General features: G+C 42.9%; 1 protein-coding gene across 1 annotated transcript; it reads right to left on the bottom strand.

Moving 5' to 3' along the window:
• Positions 1–17,810: 17,810 nt before the first annotated feature.
• On the bottom strand, positions 17,811–21,809 carry LOC114881553. The gene has a single exon (XM_046289396.1). It carries the CDS (start codon positions 21,807–21,809, stop codon positions 17,811–17,813), a length of 3,999 nt encoding a protein of 1,332 aa, XP_046145352.1.
• Positions 21,810–23,919: the final 2,110 nt, after the last annotated feature.

Here is a 23,919-nt window from a genome sequence, read left to right as displayed (position 1 = left end):
CTTGCGTTGCACCGATAACTTATACTCCCAAAAGGGGAGCAGGTCACGCTCTTTGCTTGCGAAAACCTGCAAGCAAAGGGTTTTCGCCATCGCATTCCGCAAGTTCCCTGATTTCGTATCGCGGTCGTCGCTAAGCGAGAAAACGCTGATGGTTTGCGGATTCCAGAGCAAGACCTCTTTGGAATGGCGAAAGACGAAAATGGGTTATAATTAGGGACGTAACACCCCCCACGCTAGACACAAAATGCTCTCGCGAGGGCATCTTGTGCAAGGTGTTTTCGTCGTTCGCCACCCTCATTTGCTCAATCACACATACTTTTTCATGCATTCACAAAGTATACATATAATAGTGAAAAATTTACAATAAAAGGTGGCTGTTCAAAATATAAAAGTAAAAGGTGCCGAAGAGAATACAATGGGGCGCAGCTGTTGAAAATATAAAGAAAAGAAATATGTATATAAAGTGTCGAAGATATGTACAGGTTTTGTGTTGTTGTTCTTATGTATAAAGTGGAAAATTTGTGCGGGAAGTGGCCACAGGGCACACACCCCCCCCCCCCCCCCTCGCTAGACAGACGATAATTTTGAAAAGGATGCCGAGTGAGAATTTATGTGACCATAAAAGGCTTGGTTTTGGAACGAAGTGTCTATGAATACGCTGAGTTAACTATTCCACGATGGCTGTTGAAAAATTGTCGACGTAGAATCCGAACGTTGCTATGCTCCTGGTAAACTTGGTGGGGAGTTTGTGGTATATATAAAGTGGTCGGTCGAATGGTGATCGTTAATTTTATTCTGAATTTTATTTTCAAGACACACTCATTTACTATTTACCATGGATCTATCTCTTCTTAAAAAGGATGTATTTCGATCGTGGGTAAGTGGCCTTGTTATTTCGTCTTTATTATTTATTTATTTACTTTTTTTTTTTCTTTTGTTTTTCAATAATACTTTGTTTGCAGCGTGAGGACGGTACGCATACCGTCCATCCTGGGCACATAAGCATCGCCTACAGGGAAGCCGTCCGTTGGTATAGGGCATATTTCCGCCGAACCCTCCGCGACCTGTGGGAATGGGATGAGGACTCGTTGCTGGACCTCGCGCCTCTCTTCCGGGAGCAGGCCTGACTTCCCTCCCTTATATAAAAGGAAAGCTTGTATACAAAAAAAAAATAAATATGTTTTCTTTCCTTTCTACCACATGATGCGTATACTTTCTTTTTCCCCTTTTATCTGTGTTTCCTGATTCCGTTCCTTAGTTTTAATAGAAAAGTGTTGATTTTTCCTCGAAACCAGGGTTCGTTGTTTCGTTTGGTATTTGTATTTCTGGTAGTTCTGCTATCTGCAAATCTGGTGGACCTGTTGCTGTAGTGATGGTCGGTTGGTTCTGCATTTCGATGTCTTTTAGCGTAAACTGGTGGCATTTGGGTTGGCTTCTGTTCTCCGCTCGTTTTTTGTAGAATTTGTATCCTATTATCGCTATTATTATCATAAGGACAATACTTATGGCTGACAATGACCCGTAGGTGATGTAAGCTGTGTGGGCTAGAGCACGGTGGTGCTGTGCTATATCCTGCGCTTGGTTGTCCACTTCTTGTAAGGTTATAAGGTTGTCTGGGTCTATGTTGATGGGTGTGAAATTTGGCTGGTTTTCTTGGTTCTTTGTTAGTATTTGTATATGATGTGGGGTTATGTCTGGGATGAGGTTAGATATGTTTAGGCTGAAACTTGGTTTGAATGTGTAATCGTATTGCTGGGTTTTTATTCCGGATGCCATTATTCTGGTGTGATCAATGGTTGCTTCACAGTGGCTTTGTAGCTGTAATATTCCTGCGCCTTGGATTTGTTCGTATCCAGCCGATTTTTTATTGCATTTTATTTGTATTTCTTCCTTACGTTTCATCGAAAATAGCCATGTATTTGGAGCTTCTAGCTTCGTGATCTGTATGTTGTTCGCTGGGGCCGCTTTCACAGTGCACTGCTTCCACTGTAGGTGTTCCGGACGCAAGATGAGATCAATTTCACAGATATGACTTTGCTCATAGTTTTGGAGCGGGAACATGATTTCGCAGAGGAGTCTTCCGTTAGGGTTTTTACAGGTTTTGAGGTATGTTTTGTCAGGGGAGAAGAAGGTGGTGGTTGTTTGATCTATTGCAAGAAATTCTGTTTGTGGTTGGATCATTAAAGGAGTAAAGGTGTTTGCATTCAGTTGCTGGAAAGATGGGCAGGGATATAAGTGGTAAAGTTCATAGGAGTTTGGTTCTAGGAGAGGAAAGTCTATCGTGATGATCACTCTTCCTTTTGCGTATACAGCACTCATTGTTGTCGTGCCCTGGAGTTGCTCCGATCTCAACTCTTCCATTGAGAGCGGGAATTCCAGATGTGTGGAAGTTTGGATGGCCTTGCATGCTGTGACTAGTTGGTCTGGTGATAAGATCATTGGATGTAGGATTCCTAATTTTGCGAACATTATTGCGTCGGTCATGGTGGATAGCGTTAACACATATTCGTCAGTTTGCCGGATCAATCTGGTTCCCCAGGAGGACATAGCTAGTTCTAATTCTAGTTTGTCTTCGCGTCTGCCAATTTCTGCAGTTTTATAGAGGATGTGTTCGATTCTAGTGTTCATATTTGTTGCCGATTTGGAAAGAGTGTTCAGCGTATTATATGCTTTACGGAATTCAGATTTAATTACGTGGGTTTGGTTATGAATTAGAGATGTTATTTGCTTTTGGTCGTTATAAATTTTGTCGATTTCGCGGTTATAATATTCCGCGTCGGTTTCGTCGAGTGTTCCGAACAGAGTTTTGCTGATCGAGCCGATGAATCCGAGAGGGGCTCGTCTTACTCTAACCGTATTTTTCCCGAGCGCGTGTGCTAATAAATTTTCGTATCGTACTGCCTCCGCTAGTTTTCTGTCTAGGTCTTCTCTTAGGGTGTCCGCGGGGCATGATGTTATGTTCTGGGCCCTGCACATGACCTTCATGCGGTTTACCGCGAAGGTGGTGTCTGGGCGGCTGGTTAGGATTTCCGCTACATCCAGAGCTGTTACTAGTCTCCACGTTGTCCGAAACGTGCGGATCGGGGATAGCTTCTCTGGATACAGTCCGGGGTTGTACCTTAACCGGGTAACGGAATAGTCGCCCTCCATATGGCTCGCGATCGTGAACTGGATGGAGGCGATTCCCAGCAGCAGGTACCAGGGGCCCATGGTGGTTTGGTTGTTTTATCTAGTGGTTTGCTATTATTTACTGGACTTCCTAAAATAAATACCTTGTCTTTCAGGTAGGGTCGAAAGGGGGAGGCTTCCAGGTGTTATCGGATTTGTTTTCAAGGTTTTTCGAATGAGCGAGTTTTAATTTGTTAAGATGTTTTGCAAATTTTCTTCCCTGTTCGTCCCTGAGGATTGCGTTGCTATTGTCAGTTATTTCGCAAATTTTGAACGGGCCGATATAATGAGGGTCGAATTTACTAAGACGTGGCTCTTTTAATACATAAACTTGATCGTTGGGCGAGAATTGGACTTCATTACTTTTCTTGTCGTATTGTATTTTTGAACGTTCTTTGCTTTGTTCAAGATTTTTCCTTGCTATTTGCCGTATCTCTTCTAATTTCTGTACTAAATTTTGAATGTATACTGGATAGGTCAGGAGTTCTTCGTGGGTCATAGGAGTGAAGGGGTCTCTTGCTAGCTGGCCGAAAACTACTTCGTAAGGCGAAAAGTTTGTTGCTTCGTGTGTTGATGTGTTATATGAGTACGTTGCGAATGGGAGGAAAATATCCCAGTCATACTTGTTTTCAATGAAATGTTTTAAGTATTCGATGAGTACGTGGTGACTTCGCTCAAGGGAACCGTTAGTTTGAGGCCTGTAACCGGAAGTGGTAACGTGTTCAATATTAAAAGTTTTTGCTATTCCTTTAAGAACTTGATTAATAAACGACGTTCCGCGATCCGTGAGGATTGCCCGTGGCGCGCCGAACATTGCAATAAAGTAACGCGAGAAGGCGTCTGCTACGGTCTCAGCTCGAATATCTGGTAATGGAATAGCCATGCAAAATTTCGAAAGTTGACATTGCAGTGTGAGAATATGACGGTTTCCGCTTGGCGTGAATGGAAGACGTCCGACTGTGTCTAATGCTATCTTGTCAAATGGTTTTGCTGGAGTATCGGTAATAAGCATTGGTTCACGAGTTTTTATTCTTACTAGTTTCTGCTCCTGGCAGCTTTTGCAGGAACGTATGTAATCCTCTATGTTTCGATGCATTTTCGGCCATTCGAATCGGTCTCGAATGCGGCGGTAGGTTTTGGTCACTCCCTTGTGACCTCCTATCAGGCTCTCGTGGTAATGACGGATAATATCTTCGCGTTGGTCCTCTGGTGGAGTCTGTACCTCGCCCGTGCAGATTGTGATAGTTATGGGATAGTCATGAAATACTTCATATAAATGCTGTTGGAGCATTGGTATGCTAACTTGAAGCAAGGTTTCTCCGCTTGCCGGAATGCGGAGGTTATCTATGCCTTCTATTTTGGCGCTGAGTTTTAATGCGTGTAATATGTAGGGTAATTGATGTGGTTCGATTGTGTGAAAAAAATGTCTTGCTCCCACAATGCTAAAGATTCGCCTTTCCTCGGCTTGGGTAATAATTACGCGGCCTTCAGTTAGATCTTCGTTAAGTAGGTTTGTCTCTGATAGCATTCCTAGAGCTTTTAAAGTTCTGCAAATAGGGCTGGTGAGAATTTTATCGGCAGGGATAAAGTGCGCGATATTACCAGGGCCCTCCGTGAGAGGAGCTTTAGAAATTACTATTTTGCAATGAGTTGCCGTTGTTGTTGGGCCGGCGGTGACCTGAGGGTCCGGTGCGTAAATATTATCTATCTCCTTCCATTCGCGAGTGAATTTGGGGGTCCTAAACGTAGACTGCGGTATATCTAGTATTTCTGAAGGAGATGGCAAATCCCATGAGGTGCGTGTTGGTTGTTCGACGGTATCTGTTTGCGTGAGCTCGTGCGAGGATGGTTCATGTTCTGAATCACCTTGATCTGTGGATGGCTCCGCAGGTTCCCGGGTGGAGAGAGGTGACCCCCAAGATACACGTTTTCTTGGTTTTGGGGTACTACTCGCCAATGCCTCATGCTCTTGCTCCGTGGTGACGTTGTCATCCCTCATGGTGGAGTTTGCATTGGGCTCGATTTCTCCCTATGGATTGTGTTTCATCCAGGATCAAGGATGGTGGTTCCTCATAACTTGGCCTAAGTTGGGCCGCACGGCGTGCGCTTACCCGGGTTGCTATGGGTTCTTCTGAAGGCGTTATTGGTAACGCAAAAGGTACCGGATTCCTTGACAAGGCGTCTGCGTTTGCATTTACGCGACCCGGTTTGTATATGATTTCATAATTATAATCCTCTAGGAGTATTCGCCATCGGGCTAGACGTGACACCGGGTCTTTAACCGAGAATAGCCATTGTAGGGGGCGATGATCAGTTACTAACGTGAATTTTCTGCCATAGATATATGTTCTGAAATGTTTGACTGCAAAAATGATCGCGAAGCATTCTTTTTCCGTTGTAGAATAGTTTTGCTGAGCCGGCGTAAGAGCTAACGATGCGTAGGCGATAGGTGGATCTTCGCCTATTTTGCCCTGACTTAGGACAGCGCCGACAGCGATGTCTGATGCGTCGGTGGTGATAATGAAGGGCTCATCAAAATTCGGCTAGCGTAAGACAGGTTCTTTGCACAACGTCTGTCGTAATTCTTCAAAACTTTTCTGGTGGGCTTCGGTCCATGCAAATGGTTTCTTGGGACTCGTTAATTCTGTCAGAGGTTTGGCCTGTTGTGATAGATCCGGGATGAATCGCCTATAGTAGTTTACCAATCCTAAAAATTGTTTGAGTGTTTTGCGCGTGGTTGGAGTCGGAAAACTTTCTACTGCTCGAATTTTCTCCGGGTTTGGTCTTATTCCCTCGGATGAGATGATATGGCCCAAATAGGTTACCTCCTTTTTCAGGAATTCTGCCTTATCTGGTTGTAATGTGAGGTTATTTTCGCGTAGGCGTTGGAATAACGTTTCGAGTCGTGTTTCCATTTCCTCCAAGGTGCGTCCGTAAACTACTATGTCGTCAATGTATACGTACAGGATTTTCCCAATTAATCCCTTTAAAACAAGTTGCATGAGTCTTTGAAAAGTGGCAGGTGCATTTTTCAAACCGAACGGCATGCGCGCGTATTTGTAATGTCCATCCGGAGTTGAGAATGCCGTCTTCTCCTGATCCTCCGGGGCCATGCGTATTTGATGAAATCCGTTTGCCAAGTCAAACACAGCGAAATATTTCGCACCTCCTAACCGGTCGAAAATATCTGAAATGCGGGGAATCGGGAAACGGTCGTCGATTGTTTTCGCGTTTAATTTACGGAAGTCTACGACCATTCTCCAGCGCACATTTCCTTTCGAATCTGGTTTTTTCGGAACTAGCCAGAGGGGCGAATTGTATGGTGAGTTCGAGGGAACTATTACTCCCAAATCCTCTAAATTTTGAATTTGCTTCGATATTTCTTTCTCCTGGTCAACGCTGAAGGGATACTGTCGCGTGAATACCGGAGTTTTGTCGTCCACAGGGATGTTGTGAACGATTGTTTTCGTATCTCCCAGGGGATCGCCGGGAATAAAAAATCTATCCGCGTAACGTGTTACGATACTTTCAACCATGCGTCGCGGTTTGTCTTCTAAGTGATCTAATTTTAACGCTTTATTAATTTTATGGATTCTTTCAATGTCAGAGTGTTGCGTGACGACATAGTCTCCTAGGTCTTCGCCTTGAAATTCCAGCTGTTCGTCTGTCAGCGGTGTCAGCGGTCTAGGTGGGTCAGTAATGTCGGTCACGATGCGCGTTTCGTCACTGGACTCCTGCGGATTCTGCTGGGTCAGCCGTTCGACGGCGCGGTCCGCGTCTTCGTCGTTATCGTTGGTGCAATCGGCTGACGCAATTTTCGTACATTCCTGTTCACCGAGGAGCGCTCGTGGGGCTTCCTGGTTGCGTTGAGAAGTTGTCAGCGTTTCTTTTATCTCCCGTGAGTTCGAGAATCCGATAGGATGAATCGGCCGTTTGCTCGTTACTAGGGTTCTATGATGAAAAGAAATTTCGCTTTCTTCTTGTAGGAGGTACGGGCTACCTAATAATCCTATAACTCCGTCAGGGAAATCCGGGTTGTCGACGACATAGAAGAGGGTTTGGCTTTCGTTTATTTTGATGCTTATGATACCGGCAGCAATGATGTATCCTTGCAGTCCTTTTACGCTGACGCTCTCGCATTTAATGATCGGCGCGTCGGTCCGTAGCGCGTTTGACTTAATCAAGTTCAACATCGAGCCGGTGTCTATTATAAATTCTCCGTTTCCCTTCCTTAGTTCCTTTGAGCGGATCTTGATTCGCGGCGAAGGAGCCTGTAAGAGTCCTGGGGACTCGCTTGGGGCTGGTGGTGATCGCGGCGAGGCGTAAAAGCTGCGCCCGCTCGATGGTCCGCGGGTGAACGGGCGCGATTGAAGTTTAAATTTTCCCTTTCTGGCGTACTATTTCGCGACGGTCTGTCATCTAGTCTCGGCGGAGGATCGCGCCCACGTTCAGGATAGCTATTTCCTAGTGGTCGGCGCGGTCCTTGGCGCCGATTAGGTCCGCGTGAATAATTATTTGAGTAGTTTGTTGGACCTGAATATTGAGTTCCGTGTGCGTTATGGTAATTATGGTGATTATGGCAATATGGATCTGGGGTGGTGCCCTTTGAGCGTGGCCACACCCGCAGAAACGAGACGGCTGCGGGGGTATGTATGGTGCACAGCCGTGTGGGCATCCGGAGCCGCATGGTGGAGTTGCGTACCGAGATTGGCACGTGTTTGCCGGAGGGGCCGCGGGCTGGACCGTGTTCGTATAGCAAGAGCCACATGGATGGCTAGGGTATTCTGGTTGTACCTGCGGTGGCGGTTCTCGCCATTCAGACCAGGTTCCATTGTAGTCGCATGGTGAAGGAGGGGTTGCTGGTAAAGGATGAACGTGAGAATTTGCCGGAGGTGCCAATTTTTTCATTTTCGCATCATTCTTATCTATCAAAAGAGCCTCGTCCATGATACCGGTGAGCGTTGTTTTTCTTGCGGTCATTACAGCCTGAGCTAATTTTGCTGGCAAGCCTCGGATGTAGGCCCGCCCTGCTAAGACGTCGAATTTTTCGGGGTCAAAGTTTTTGCCCTTTTCGTCGCGACCGCTTGCTGATGCCTTATAAAGGAGCCTGGTGAAACTACGTAAAATTTAACGTGCAGGACCAATTTATCCATTAGACCTTCGAGAAAAGTGGCCTCCTGGCCGGGGGGGACTCGTGATTTTACTTTGTGTATCGCGTTTAAAAAGTCTTCGAACGAAACCTTGTCAGGTTCGAAATCAGGGATTTTTTCTAAAATCCGATCCACCCTTCTCTCCTCCCTTTCGGTGATAAACCATGATTCAATATGCGATGTCCCGGATTGACCGAGGCTGTATGGACCGTATGGACGGCGAGGCTGTCGGAGGCAGTGGTGAGTTGCGAGGGGGAATCGTGTCGTGAGCGAGAGGCATAGTGAGCGTTGTGAGTGGACAAGGGTTTGATCAAGTTACGGCGCGTTAAGCAACGGAAATTAATGAATTTAATATTACGTGAATCCGTATGGTTAAAGGGTATCCCACTTCTGACACCAAATTGTTACGTCCCACCTGACGGGTGGTTCTTACTCTGTTACTCTGATCTTTGGGTTCTGCCGATTTAAACGCTAAAGCGTACCTTGACCTTCCTTGCGGATAATAAAGGATGCAGGATAGGGCGTTTAGTAATTGTCGATACGTGTATGGGTTTTCAATAATATATATATTCTCGTTTGTCGTTACATACCCTTCGGTGACTTCAGGTGTTGTACGTCACTCGTTCGTTCTTGTATTCACTCACAGTTCATTCACTCGAGAGGACACGTTTTACGCTATGTTCGCGGTTCGGACGTTACACTAGACTCGCGGCGCGTGGCTACGACTCGACCTTGGAGATGCAAGCGGTTGGTGGTGGTCCTGCACAGCACACGGGTGCACTCCTGGACTTGGTCCAATTATGAATCTGGTATCTCAGATTGCGGCGATACACTCGTGTTGAACCGTCGGCCGAGCACGTCGTTGATGATCTTCCTGGTTTCGAGTAGCCTTGAACGCGGATCTACTGCGGGTCGAGAACGGACAGAACTTCGGTCCTTGCTTTACGCTAACACGGAACTGGCGTACTTGCGTTGCACCGATAACTTATACTCCCAAAAGGGGAGTAGGTCACGCTCTTTGCTTGCGAAAACCTGCAAGCAAAGGGTTTTCGCCATCGCATTCCGCAAGTTCCCTGATTTCGTATCGCGGTCGTCGCTAAGCGAGAAAACGCTGATGGTTTGCGGATTCCAGAGCAAGACCTCTTTGGAATGGCGAAAGACGAAAATGGGTTATAATTAGCGACGTAACATTATTAAATGTAATCGCATATCTAATGCTGATATAGCAATAATGATATTGTTATTAAATGTATATTACATATCTAATGCAGATATAGTAATGATGATATTGTTGTTAAATGTATATTACATATATAATGCAGATACAGTAATAATGATATTGTTATTTAATGTATATTACATACCTAATTCAGATATGGTAATAATGATATTCTTATTAAATGTATATTACACACCTAATGCACATATAGTAGTAATGATATTGTTATACAATGTATATTACATATCTAATGCTGATATAGTAACAATGATATTGTTATTAAATGTATATTACATATCTAACACAGATATAGTGGGCATGATATTGTTACTAAATGTCCATAGACCTGTAGGAAGGTATCAGTATATTACGTCATATCTAATGAAGACATAATAGTAATAATGATATTGTTATTAACTGTATATTACATAGCTAATGCAGATGTAGTAACAATAACATTATTACTAAATGTCCATAGATCTGTAGGAAGGTATCAGTATATTACATTATATCTAATGAAGATATAGTAGTAATAATGATATTGTTATTAAATGTATATTACATAGCTAATGCAGATATAGTAATAATGATATTGTTATTAAATGTATATCACATATCTAATGCAGATATTGTAATAATGATATTGTAGTTAAATGTATATTACATATCTAATGCTGATATGGTAACAATGATATTGTTATTATACGTATATTACATATCTAACGCAGATACAGTAGTAATGATATTGTTGCAAAATGTCCATAGATCTGTAGAAAGTATAAGTATATTACATTATATCTAATGAAGATATAGTAGCAATAATGATATTGTTATTAAATGTATATTGCATATCCGATGCAGATATAGCAATAATGATATTGTTATTAAGTGTATATTACATATCTAATTCAGATATGGTACTAATGATATTGTTATTAAATGTATATTACACACCTAATGCACATATAGTAATAATGATATTGTTATACAATCTATATTACATATCTAATGCTGATACAGTAATAATGATATTGTTATTAAATGTATATTACATATCTAACGCAGATGTAGTAGGAATGATATTGTTACTACATGTCCATAGATCTGTAGGAAGGTATCAGTATATTACATTATATCTAATGAAGATGTAGTAGTAATAATGATATTGTTATTAAATGTACATTACATATCTAATGCAGATATAGTAATAATGATATTATTATTAAATGTATATCACATATCTAATGCAGATATAGTAATAATGATATTGTTATTTAATGTATATCACATATCTAATGCAGATATAGTAATAATGATATTGGAGTTAAATGTATATTACATATCTAATGCTGATATAGTAATAATGATATTGTTATTAAGTGTATATTACATATCTAACGCAGATATAGTAGGAATGATATTGTTGCTAAATGTCCGTAGATCTGTAGGAAGGTATCTGTATATTACATTATACCTAATAAAGATATAGTAGTAATAATGATATTGTTATTAAATGTATATCACATATCTAATGCAGATATAGTAATAATGATATTGTTATTAAATGTATATTACATATCTAATGCAGATATAGTAATATTGATATTGTTATTTAATGTATATTACATATCTAATTCTTATATGGTACTAATGATATTGTTATTAAATGTATATTACACAACTAATGCACATGTAGTAATAATGATATTGTTATACAATATATATTACATATCTAATGCTGATATAGTAATAATGATATTGTTACTAAATGGCCATACATCTGTAGGAAGGTATCAGTATATTACATTATATCTAATGAAGATATAGTAGCAATAATGATATTGTTATTTAATGTATATTACATATCCAATGCAGATATAGCAATAATGATATTGTTATTATACGTATATCACATATCTAATGCAGATATAGTAATAATGATATTGTTATTAAGTGTATATTACATATCTAATTCAGATATGGTACTAATGATATTGTTATTAAATGTATATTACACACCTAACGCTCATATAGTAATAATTATATGGTTATACAATGTATATTACATATCTAATGCTGATATAGTAATAATGATATTGTTATTAAATGTATATTACATATCTAACGCAGATATAGTAGGCATGGTATTGTTACTAAATGTCCATAGATCTGTCGAAGGTATAAGTGTATTACATTATATCTAATGAAGATAGAGTAGTAATAATGATATTGTTATTAAATGTATATTGCATATCCAATGCAGATATAGCAATAATGATATTGTTATTAAGTGTATATTACATATCTAATTCAGATATGGTACTAATGATATTGTTATTAAATATATATTACACACCTAATGCACATATAGTAATAATGATATTGTTATTAAATGTATATTACATATCTAACGCAGATATAGTAGCAATGATATTGACTTCCGTTTCCGGTGACTGTGTGCGTGGTCAGTGTGAAAGGTGTGCAGAGGTTTTCAGTGTTGGGTAGCAGAAATATAGAAGTGAAAAGGTGGTGAAGGAGAGTAGTGGATAGAGTTTGCAAGGTGCTGTTGAGTGAGTAGAAAGAGTAGTGAAGGGAGTAAGCAGGTGAGGAAGAAAATTAAGTGGAAGTTTTGTAGGGTTAGAGTTAGCAGCGTGCACGTGGTTAGGAAGGATAGGTGGCGGGTGAGTGGCGCTGAGCGACAGTGGCGGCGGGTAGTGGAGAACGTGGGAAATACGTAGGGCGCGCGAAAGTTCAAAGTAGTTTGGGGTAGGCTAGGTAGTAAAGAATTCTGGGGAGGGAGATGGAAGGAGATACAATCGAGACAGGGAGGGCAGGGAATGAAGAAATGGAGGGGAGCAAAGTGGAGGAAGGGAGAAAAAGGGGAAGGCCGACAAAGGTAGAGTCGTTGAGTAGGGGGAGGAAGGGGAGTTTCGGGAATATAGAAGATATGTTAAGTAAAGGCAGAAGAAAAGAGAGGGGTATGGAGGAGGAGAAAGATAGTGGGGAGGAAGAGGAGATTTTTAAAAGAAGTAGAAAAGTGGAGAGAACTCCAGAAAAGTTGGGAGTAGAAAAATCGGAGTTAGAGAGAATGTTAAAAGAGATGAGGGAGGGAATGAGAAAAGATATTGGGGAGGATATAAAGAAATTAGGGAAGGAAATGGAAGAAGGGAGAGAGGAACTGGCAAAACAGCTAAGTGAGATGAGGGAGAGTTGGGAAAGAGAAAGGGTGGAATTACTGGGGAAGATAGAGGTGTTAGAAAAGAAAGTAGAATGGTTGGAACGGAAGGAGACAGAGAGTCATGGATTGGGGGGGAACGAGGAGGGGAAGATAGAGTTGGAGAGGAAAATGAGGGAATTAGCAATAAGAGTAGACAAAAAGGAGAGGGTAGAGAGAAGAAGAAATATTATAGTGAAAGGAGTGAAGGTGGATGGAAAGGAGGATAAAAAAGTCATAGAAGAGATATGGGAGAAAATAGGGGTGAAAGAAAGAATAGAAGAAGTAAAAAGGGTGGGCAGGGTGAACAGGGAAGGGAGAAGTATGATGCTAGTGAAGATGGAGGGAATGGAGGGGAAGAGGAAAGTAATGATAGCAAAAAGGGAATTAAAAGGGAGACAAGAAAGAATAGAAGATGATCTGACTATGGAGGAGAGAAGGGCGAAATGGAAGATAGAGCGGGAAGCTGAAAGGGAGAGGAGGGAGGGAAAGAGAGTACAAATAGGATATATGAGGATGTGGGTAAACAATAGAGTGAGAAGATGGGATGAAATAGAGGAGAAATGGATAGAGGATCAGGGAAACGAGTAAAGAGGGGTACAAAACAGAGAGGAGAGGAGGAGGAGTGTGTGAAAAGAAGAGTAGAAGGAAGGATAGGAGAGGATAGGTGCTTGTACAAGGTGGCTTTTTGGAATGTGGCTGGTTTGAAGAATAAAGACAGGGGGTTTTGGGAGGGAATCAGGGAATGGGATGTAGTGATTATGTGTGAAACGTGGATGGGCAGAAGGGAATGGGAGATAGTGAAAGGAAGGGCGACGAAGGGGTATGTTTGGGAAGTACAATATGCAGAGAGGAGAGGAAAGAAGGGAAGAGCGATGGGAGGGATGATCATTGGAGTGAAGGAAGGAATTCGAATGGAGAAGGATGAAAAGGAAGGGGGGAAGAGGGAATAGTAGCACGAAAAGTATGGTTAGGGAAGGATGTATGGAAAATAATAGGAGTGTATGTGAATAAAGATCTGGAGAGGAAGATAGAAAGACTGAGGGAATGGATGGAGGAGAAGGAGAGGGGGGTAAGGGTCATAATAGGTGGAGACTTTAATGCTAGGACGGGTGGACAAGGAGGTAGAATACAAGAAGAGGGGGAAAGAGAAGAAGAGTTTAGGAGATCGAAGGACAAGAAAATAAATGGAGAGGGAAAGAGATTGTGTGAGTTTTTGGGAGAGCTGGGGTGGCAGATAATGAATGGGGACATAAAAGGCGACGAAGAGGGAGAATTTACGTACACAGGAAACGGGGAATCGGTGATAGATTATGTAATAGGTAATGGGGAGACGAGGGAAAAAGTGGATAGGGTGGTAGTAGAGGGGAAAGTGGATTCGGATCACCAACCAGTGGTGGTATGGATAGAAGGAGGAAAAAGGGAAGAAAGAAAGAATAAGGGGAAGGGAAGAGGGGGGAGAAGGAGAAAAGGGTGGTGGACGGAAGAAAGAAGGGAGGAATTTGCGAAGAAGTATGGGGATGGGGAGGATGAGGGAAAGGAAACAGTTGAAGAATGGGGAGATACAAAGAGAAAAATAATAGGGGTGTTAGAAAGGATGGAGAAGAAGAAGGAGAAAAAGGAAGGGAAAGGGTGGTGGGATGAGGAGTGTAGGGAGATGAAGAAAGAGGTTGAAGAGGAATTGAAAACATGGAAAAGAGAAGGGGGAAGTGGGGAAAAATTTAGGAGGGCGAGGAACAAACTAGGCGCGTTGTGCAAAGAGAAGAAGAGAAGGGAAAAAGAGAGATGGGAGAAAGAGATAGAAGGGGTAAGAACAGAGGGAGAGGTATGGAAGATTGTCAATAGAGGAAGAAAACGTAGGAAGAGAGTGAATGAGGAGATTGAGACAGAGGTGTGGGACAACTATTTTAGAGGTGTTTTAGGGGGAGTTAATTGGAGGGTTAGAGGTGAGGAGGGAAGAGGGGGAGAGGAGGATGAAGAGGAGGAATTGAGTAGAGAGGAAGTATGGGCAGTAATAAAAAGGCTGAAAGAGGGGAAAGCAACAGGAGGGGACGGGATTCCGAATGAAGTATGGAAGTATGGAGGGAAAATAGTAAGAGAGAGAATATGGGAAATTTGTAATAGGGTATGGAGAGGAAAGGGCTGGCCAGAAGACTGGTCGGAGGGGGTGGTAGTGCCCATAGTTAAGAAAGGAGAAGGAGAAAAGGTAGAGGATTATAGAGGAGTGACGTTGACGCAGACGGCGTATAAAATATACGCAGCAGTTTTAGCAGAAAGGCTAAGAAAAGAGATAGAGGAGAAAGGGGCACTTCCCCCAAATCAAACAGGATTTAGGAAGGGAATGGGGACAATGGATAATATCTATGTACTGAATTATTTGATAAATAGACAGTTAGCTAAAAAGGGAGGGAAGATGCTGGTGCTATTTGTGGATATGAAGGCAGCGTTTGATTCAGTGGATAGAGAGGTGTTAGCAAGGTCAATGAGGAAGGCACGGGTAAGAGAAGGGCTAGTGAAGAGATGCGTGGAGGTTTTGAGGGAAACGAAGAGTAAAGTGAGGGTGGGGGAGAAGGTAGGGGAGAGCTTCTGGACGAGTAAAGGGGTAAGGCAGGGTTGTCCTTTGAGTCCAATCTTGTTTACATTGTTGCTAGCAGACATGGAGGAGGAAATGAAGAAAGGGAGATGGGGGGGTGTAAGGTTGGGAGGAGAAAAGATATACACGCTGGCGTATGCGGATGACGTAGCGGTGATGGCGGAAGACGAAGATGGGATGAAAGGGTTAATGGCGAGACTGGAAAGGTATATAGAGGGGAAAAAGCTAGAGGTGAATGTGGGAAAAACAAAGATGATGAGATGTATAAAGGGAGGCGAGAGGAGAGGGAGGATGACATGGTGGTGGAAGGGCAACAAGATAGAGGAAGTGAAGAAATTTAAGTATTTAGGGTACGTGGTGACGGCGAATGGGAAGCAAGAAGAGCAGGTAGAGGAGAGAATGAGGAAAGGTGCGGTGGCTATGAGACAAGTGTGGGGGATAGGAAAAAGGAAATTTGCGAAAGACTGGGGCAGAAGAATATGGCTATTTGATAGATTAGTGTGGGCAGTAATGAGTTATGGGGTGGAAATATGGGGATGGAAAGAGAGGGAGAAAATGGAGAGGATACAAGAGAGGTATTTAAGATGGGTGTTGGGAGTAGAAAGATCTGTGCCAGGGTATATGGTAAGAGAGGAATTACAGAGGGAGCTATTAGCAGGAAGGGCTGGAATGAGGGCATGGGGATATGAGAGGAAGTTGAGTGAAGGTAAAGGAGGGTGCCTAGCGAGGAAATGTTGGATGGAGATAAGAGAAAGAGCAAAAAAAGGTAGGGCGTTAGAGGGGCGGGAGGAGGAAAGGAGAAAGTTTTATGAGAGGAAAGGGTGGAGCATAGAGGAAGTAGAGGAGATGAGAGAAGAAGGGCGGTTGAGGGGGGAAGAGCTGATAAGAAAGGAGAAGGGTATCCAAGAAGAGGAAAGATGGGAAAGGATTAGGGAATCGAGGTACAATAGGTGGTACAAAATAGTAAAAGGGAAACGTGTACCAGGGTACCTGAGTAAAAACTGGGAGGAAAGGAGGTGGCAATTGATAGCGGGTTTCAGGTTAGGTAGTAAAATGAAGGGGGGGAGGTATTGGGAGCAGGAGGAAAAACGGAGATGTAGGATATGTGGGAGAGGGGTAGAGTCGTGGGAGCATATATGGGAGGAATGCACAGAATGGGGGAAAGATAAAGGGTGGCAGGAAATGGTGGCGGAGGTATTAGGGGAGGAAGGAGAAGGGGAGGTATGGATGAGAAGAGTGGAAGAGATGAGAGAAAGGGCGAGCAGCGGAAGCGGGGGTCCAGAAACGAATGGGTGAGGAATGAATGGCGTGAGTGCTCTCTCTCTCTCAACAGAGATTTAGATTTAAGTTAGAAATAAGGATAGCGTAATCTGTAAGCGAAGCGGAGGTCCGCATTTGTACCCCGCAATGGGAATAAAATAAATAATAATAATAGTAGCAATGATATTGTTACTAAATGTCCATAGACCTGTAGGAAGGTATCAGTATATTACGTTATATCTAATGAAGATATAATAGTAATAATGATATTGTTATTAACTGTATATTACATAGCTAATGCAGATGTAGTAACAATAACATTATTACTAAATGTTCATAGACCTGTAGGAAGGTATCAGTATATTACGTTATATCTAATGAAGATATAGTAGTAATAATGATATTGTTATTAACTGTATATTACATAGCTAATGCAGATATAGCAATAATGATATTGTTCAGGAATGATGGAAATCCTGGATGGATTGCGCTGGGAAAGAATTTTACACTTACTGGTTCGGGTTTCACAAATTGATTTATTTGAGTCAATTCTAAAATGAAATGAACACGCTGATCTGACAATTAATGTGAGCAAACAATACAAATGTGTGATCGTTGCGATGATCCGCTTTGAATTTTGTTGTGAGAGAATGAACCGTCTGAATGAGTTTCAATTACAATGATTCGTCGTGAAGCATGATTTTACATAGATTGAACCACATCGATTATTGAATTTCTCTGTCACCTGCGTGGTGTTACATGAGCAATGCTCTTACAATTTGTAAGCAGTGAGCTTGTAAGCGCCGTTAATTCTATTAATTCGGCCCGCTGCTGTGATGGTGCCCGTGATCTCGTGCGTGATCGACACGTGGTTGGCGGCTCACGTGTTCAATGAATTATCTTGTAAATGAACATTACCTGTGAATCCTGTCGCTTGCACAATCGCTGAGGATTCGTGAGTTCGTCAGAGAGCTGCTTTCGTGATCCTTTTTGGTGATCTGCACGTGAACACTTGTAGAAGAGCGAAAAGAATGATCTGCACGTGTGTTTCACTGTGATCGTTGATCGATAATGGCGGCGTTACGCGCGAGCCGGCGAGAAGAACCCAGCTCACGCGTTACCTAGATGGGCAACTCCCGATCGATAAATCGATCGACCGTGAGCGCCATCATGGCTGAGCGGATTCTCAAACATTTCCGCCCGCCATCAGCAACTCGTTGATGATGTTACTGAAGAGGTGAGCTCAGCTTGATGGTGAACAGGCAGGATGACAAGCTTGGTGATCGGTCTGACGAGAGTCGTGGTTGCAGTCTTCAAGGTTGCAACCCTGGTGAGGGCATCCTTGCCGGGGTGAACTTCGGTCACTCTTGCGAGTGGCCACTTGCTCGGTGGAAGATGCTCGTTCGTGAGCAGCACCAACGAGCCTGTCTTGATGTCGTTCGATGGATGATGCCACTTTGAGATTGATTGAAGTCTCTGCAGGTAGTGTCGAGACCACTGAGACCAGAAGTGTTGAACCCTCTGCTGGATCAGTTGCCATTTCGACAATCTACCTGGTGAGACGTCGAGCAGTGATGGTTCTGGTATCGTGTTGAGCGCTGAACCGATGAGGAAGTGTCCTGGGGTGAGCGCAGAAATGTCGTCGGGATCGTCACTGAGCGGCTCCAATGGTCTTGAGTTGAGCACCGCTTCGATCTGTGTGAGGAGAGTGGAAAACTCTTCGAATGTTAGTAAGAGCTCACCAATTGTTCTCCTGAGATGGTACTTGATTGATTTCACCACAGCTTCCCATTTTCCTCCCATGTGAGGAGCAGCTGGTGGGTTGAACATCCATTGAGTGCTGTCAGCTGACAGAATCGATGCGATCTGTCGGTGCTCCTGTGAACTTGACGTGAACAGGCGTTTGAGCTCTGCCTGTGCTCCAATGAAATTTGTACCACAGTCAGAGTACAACTTGTGAGCGATCCCTCTTCGTGATGAGAATCTTCTGTAGGCTGCCAGAAATCCCTCGGTTGAGTAATCGCTGACAACCTCGAGGTGAACAGCTGATGAGGACAAACATACGAACACGCAGATCCATCCTTTGATTGTTTTCGAGCCTCTTCCCTTTGAATTTTTCATTGTGATCGGTCCTGCATAATCGACACCGGTGTGAGCGAATGGTCGTGATGGTGTGACTCGACAGAGAGGTAGTTGACCCATCATCTGACGAGCACGAATCCCCCTCTGACGAGCACACACGACACATCTCAAAATGTGAGATTTTACAGGAGCTCTGCCACCGATGATCCAGTACCGTTGTCGAATGTATGCGAGCGTGAGCTGCGTTCCTCCGTGAAATGTTCGCTTGTGAGCATCTTCAATGATGATCTTCGACAGGTGAGCGTCCCGTGGGAGGATCGCTGGATGTTTTTCATCCCTGCTGAGCGCTGTGTTTGTGAGTCTTCCTCCTACTCGTATTGTTCCCTGCGAATCGATGAAGGCGGTGAGGCGACTGAAGGGGTGAGTTGCAGGCAGGGTTGAGTCTGAGTTGAGCGTCTTGATTTCGCTGGTGAAATACAAGTGTTGAGTCGCGTGAATCCAAAAGAGCTGCGCCTTCTCCATGTCGCAGGATGGTATGATGATTGCAGGAGGAGTTTCGAGCTTTCCCTTAAGCCGTGAGGCACACCTGAAACAAAGTGCAGTCAGTCTATACAGCTTAATAAGAGATGAATATTTGTAAATGAGATCCCAATGATAACTTAGCTTTTGAGCTGAAGCAAAGAGTGAGACATTGGGTCTCACTTCGAGCTCGCTGTTTAAAGTTGAGAATTCCTTTTGCTCTGGCCAATGATCTTGATTTCGAGCCATCCATGGAGGACCTTTCCACCAAAGCTCGAATCGTTGAAATTGATCTGTCGAAATGCCTCGGGAAGCACAGTCGGCTGGATTAGAAGTACCTGGAACATGCCTCCAATGCGCATTTGGAGTGAGTTCTTGGATCTGAATGACTCTGTTCCGAACATAATCCTTCCAACGTGATGCTTGCGATTTGATCCATATGAGCGAAACTTGAGAGTCCGTCCACAGGTGCGTTGCATTGATCTTCACCTTGAGCGTTGATTGAACATATTTTGTGAGTTTTGCCAGTAGGAGTGCGGCCGACAACTCCAATCTGGGTATCGTGAGCCTCTTCAGTGGTGCAACTTTTGTCTTAGAGCAGACAAGTGACGTCATTGAGTCGTTGGACGGAGAGCTGACAGTGATGTAAATCACTGCTGCCATGGCAAGTTGAGAAGCATCAGAGAATCCATGAATTTCTACAGTTGAATTGTTCCATGTGTTGAACCATCTTGGAATTGTCAGTTTGGCCAAACCTTTGAGATCCTCTCTGATGATGAACCATCGTGATACAATTTGAGACGGTAATTGGTCGTCCCAATTGATTTTGTGTAGCCAGAGTTCTTGTAATAGCATTTTTTCTCGTACTATTACCGGTGAGACGAAACCTAATGGATCAAATATCCGAGCCACTTCGGACAATACGAGGCGTTTTGAACACTTGCTTGGTTGATCAGTCAAAGTTGATGAGAAGCCGAATGCGTCAGTTTGAGGCATCCATTGAATATCGAGTAATTTGGTAGTGCAGTCGTCAAATGATATGGGAGCTGACGATTGTGGGGATGACGAAACAGCCCGTAGAAGATCTGGGTGAGTCGCATGCCATTTTGCGAGTGGAAATCCGCCCGCGTTGCACAATGTAATCAGCTGTTGAGCGACCTCCACAAGTTCCGAGATTGAGTCTGCTCCTCCAAAAATATCGTCCACATATCTGCCATGTGTGAGCGAAGGCGTTGCCAGAGGGAATCGATGACCCTCATCGTGAACAAGTTGCATGAGTGCTCGTGTCGCCAGGAAGGGAGCCGCCTTTGTACCGTACGTGACAGTTGTGAGCTGGTAAGGGATGACATTGTGGTCTTCATCGATCCAAAGGATTCGCTGGAGATCCCAATCATCCTTGTGAACTGCTACCTGGCGATACATTTTTGTGATGTCTGTGGCAAAAATGTGGTGATAATGGCGAAGCCAAATTAGAACATCTGTAACATTCAAGAGCAAATTAGCACCAGTATGCATTAAATCGTTGACTGATTTGCCTGATGTCGTAGCTTTTGATCCGTTGAATACAACCCTGAGCTTCGTTGTTGAACTGTCGAGACGTAGAACTCCATGGTGAGGCAGATAATATGGTTGAAGATGAGCAGAGGTCTGAGGTGTTGAACCGTCAGAAGAGACCCTCAACCCTCCTGATGCCGGAGCATCATGTGCCAAGGTCATCTCCCCATCAGGCCCAACGTTCTCAGCCTCTCTTGATGAGATTCGTTGGTGATCTGGAGCCTTTACCATGTGTCCCAATTCTTCGTACTCTTTCATGAACTCGACGTAGAGCTGGTTGTATGTTGAATCCTTGGAGAGTCGTCGCAACGTGCTTTGTAGACATCTTTGAGCAATCTTGTGTGAATTGCCTAAGAGCAATGCTGGTGCCTTGAGTGGAATGCGAACGATGTACCTTCCAGTGTGATCACGAGTGTGAGTCGCACAGAAATGTGATTCGCATTCTTCTTCCTCCGGAGTGAGCGTGCTTGGAGTGTCCATTGGTGATTCCTCTTGAACCCAGAATTTGGTGAGCAGCTTTTGCAGATTGCTCTGGTCGTCTTGAGCAACTGCAAAATGTGAATAATGAGTGGTTGAATGTGATTCGTTGACTGGGCCAATGACGAGCCATCCAAAAATGGAAAGTTGAGCAATTGGTGTTGTTGGTGAGCCCTTGATGATATTTGGCTTGATGATCCTTCCGTAGAAATCCGCTCCAATGATTAAATCGACTGGTCGTGGTGTCAAGAAATCATTGTCCACCAACCTCAATTTTCTAATGTGAGGCCAATCCGGAGTTCTCATTGAGAACGATGGCAGGATTGTCGATACGGCTGTGAGCACGTGAGCCTGGATGCAGACAGTCTGTTGTGAATGCATTGATTGGAGTGTGACAGTGACCACACCCTTTGTTTCAGTTGATTTTGTTCCACCAACACCAATGATTGTGATGGATGATCTGTGTCTCCGAAGGTTGAGCAGACGGGTGAGTTCTTCGGAGATGAACGAGATTTCGGAACCTGGATCGATTAAGATGCGGATTTGGTGAGCTGTTGTTGAGGTGGTGAGCATAGCTTGAGCGGTTGCGAGGAGAGTTTTGTGATCTGGCGCTTTGACGGCTGCACCGAGTTCCTACTCGGTGGTTTGAGCAGATGAGGAGACTGATCTTGATGAGCCGGCTTGAGCTTGAGCTGCTTTCGGCTCGCCTTCGTGAATCATTGTGTGGTGTTGGCCTCCACAGTGCTTGCACTTTTGCGTGGATTTGCACGAGCGGACGCTGTGCCTGCCCAAGCAATTGTAGCACAAGCGCTTATTTTCCACACACTGAGCTCTTACTTTGGGGGTCATTGATGATCAGTGGTGAGCGGGTTGATCAGACTTGGTGAGCGTTCGTTGAATCGATCTTCCTTATCGACTGCGGGTGATTCGTCTGAGCGCCACCTGGTGAGGTGGCGAAAGTGTCAGTGAAATTTGAATGGAGGAGAGAAGAGAAGATGGCCGACCACCGAAAACCGTTACGAACACGAGACAAAGACTTGAGACGAACAATGATTAATGAGCAATTTTGTGAAAACCGAGTCCAGCAAGGGCGCAATCCGGCTCGAAGGACCAAATGTTCAGGAATGATGGAAATCCTGGATGGATTGCGCTGGGAAAGAATTTTACACTTACTGGTTCGGGTTTCACAAATTGATTTATTTGAGTCAATTCTAAAATGAAATGAACACGCTGATCTGACAATTAGTGTGAGCAAACAATACAAATGTGTGATCGTTGCGATGATCCGCTTTGAATTTTGTTGTGAGAGAATGAACCGTCTGAATGAGTTTCAATTACAATGATTCGTCGTGAAGCATGATTTTACATAGATTGAACCACATCGATTATTGAATTTCTCTGTCACCTGCGTGGTGTTACATGAGCAATGCTCTTACAATTTGTAAGCAGTGAGCTTGTAAGCGCCGTTAATTCTATTAATTCGGCCCGCTGCTGTGATGGTGCCCGTGATCTCGTGCGTGATCGACACGTGGTTGGCGGCTCACGTGTTCAATGAATTATCTTGTAAATGAACATTACCTGTGAATCCTGTCGCTTGCACAATCGCTGAGGATTCGTGAGTTCGTCAGAGAGCTGCTTTCGTGATCCTTTTTGGTGATCTGCACGTGAACACTTGTAGAAGAGCGAAAAGAATGATCTGCACGTGTGTTTCACTGTGATCGTTGATCGATAATGGCGGCGTTACGCGCGAGCCGGCGAGAAGAACCCAGCTCACGCGTTACCTAGATGGGCAACTCCCGATCGATAAATCGATCGACCGTGAGCGCCATCATGGCTGAGCGGATTCTCAAACAGATATTGTTATTAAATGTATATCACATATCTAATGTAGATATAGTAATAATGATATTGTTGTTAAATGTATATTACATATCTAATGCAGATACAGTAATAATGATATTGTTATTTAATGTATATTACATATCTAATTCAGATATGGTAATAATGATATTCTTATTAAATGTATATTACACACCTAATGCACATATAGTAATAATGATATTGTTATACAATGTATATTACATATCTAATGCTGATATAGTAATAATGATATTGTTATTAAATGTATATTACATATCTAACGCAGATATAGTAGGAATGATATTGTTACTAAATGTCCATAGATCTGTAGGAAGGTATCAGTATATGCCATTATATCTAATGAAGATATAGTAGTAATAATGATATTGTTATTAAATGTATAATACATATCTAATGCAGATATAGTAATAATGATATTGTTATTAAATGTATATCACATATCTAATGCAGATATAGTAATAATGATATTGTAGTTAAATGTATATTACATATCTAATGCTGATATAGTAATAATGATATTGTTATTAAATGTATATTACATATCTAACGCAGATATAGTAGGAATGATATTGTTATTAAATGTCCATAGACCTGTAGGAAGGTATCAGTATATTATTTTATTTCTAAGGTAGATATAGTAATAATGATTTTGTTATTAAATGTATATTACATATGTAACGCAGATACACTAATAATGAAATTCTTATTAAATGTTCTATGATCTGTAGGAAGGTATCAAGATATTACATAGCATCTAAGGAAGATATAGTAATAATGATATTGTTATTAAATGTATATTACA

This window comes from Osmia bicornis, unplaced genomic scaffold (assembly GCF_907164935.1).
Source record: "Osmia bicornis bicornis unplaced genomic scaffold, iOsmBic2.1, whole genome shotgun sequence".
Taxonomy (NCBI): domain Eukaryota; kingdom Metazoa; phylum Arthropoda; class Insecta; order Hymenoptera; family Megachilidae; genus Osmia; species Osmia bicornis.
This window is presented reverse-complemented; position numbering and strand designations above follow the sequence as displayed.

Coding starts and splice junctions, on each gene's coding strand:
- LOC114881553 (XM_046289396.1), bottom strand. CDS start 21,809: ATGCTCACCACCTCAACAACAGCTCACCAAATCCGCATCTTAATCGAT.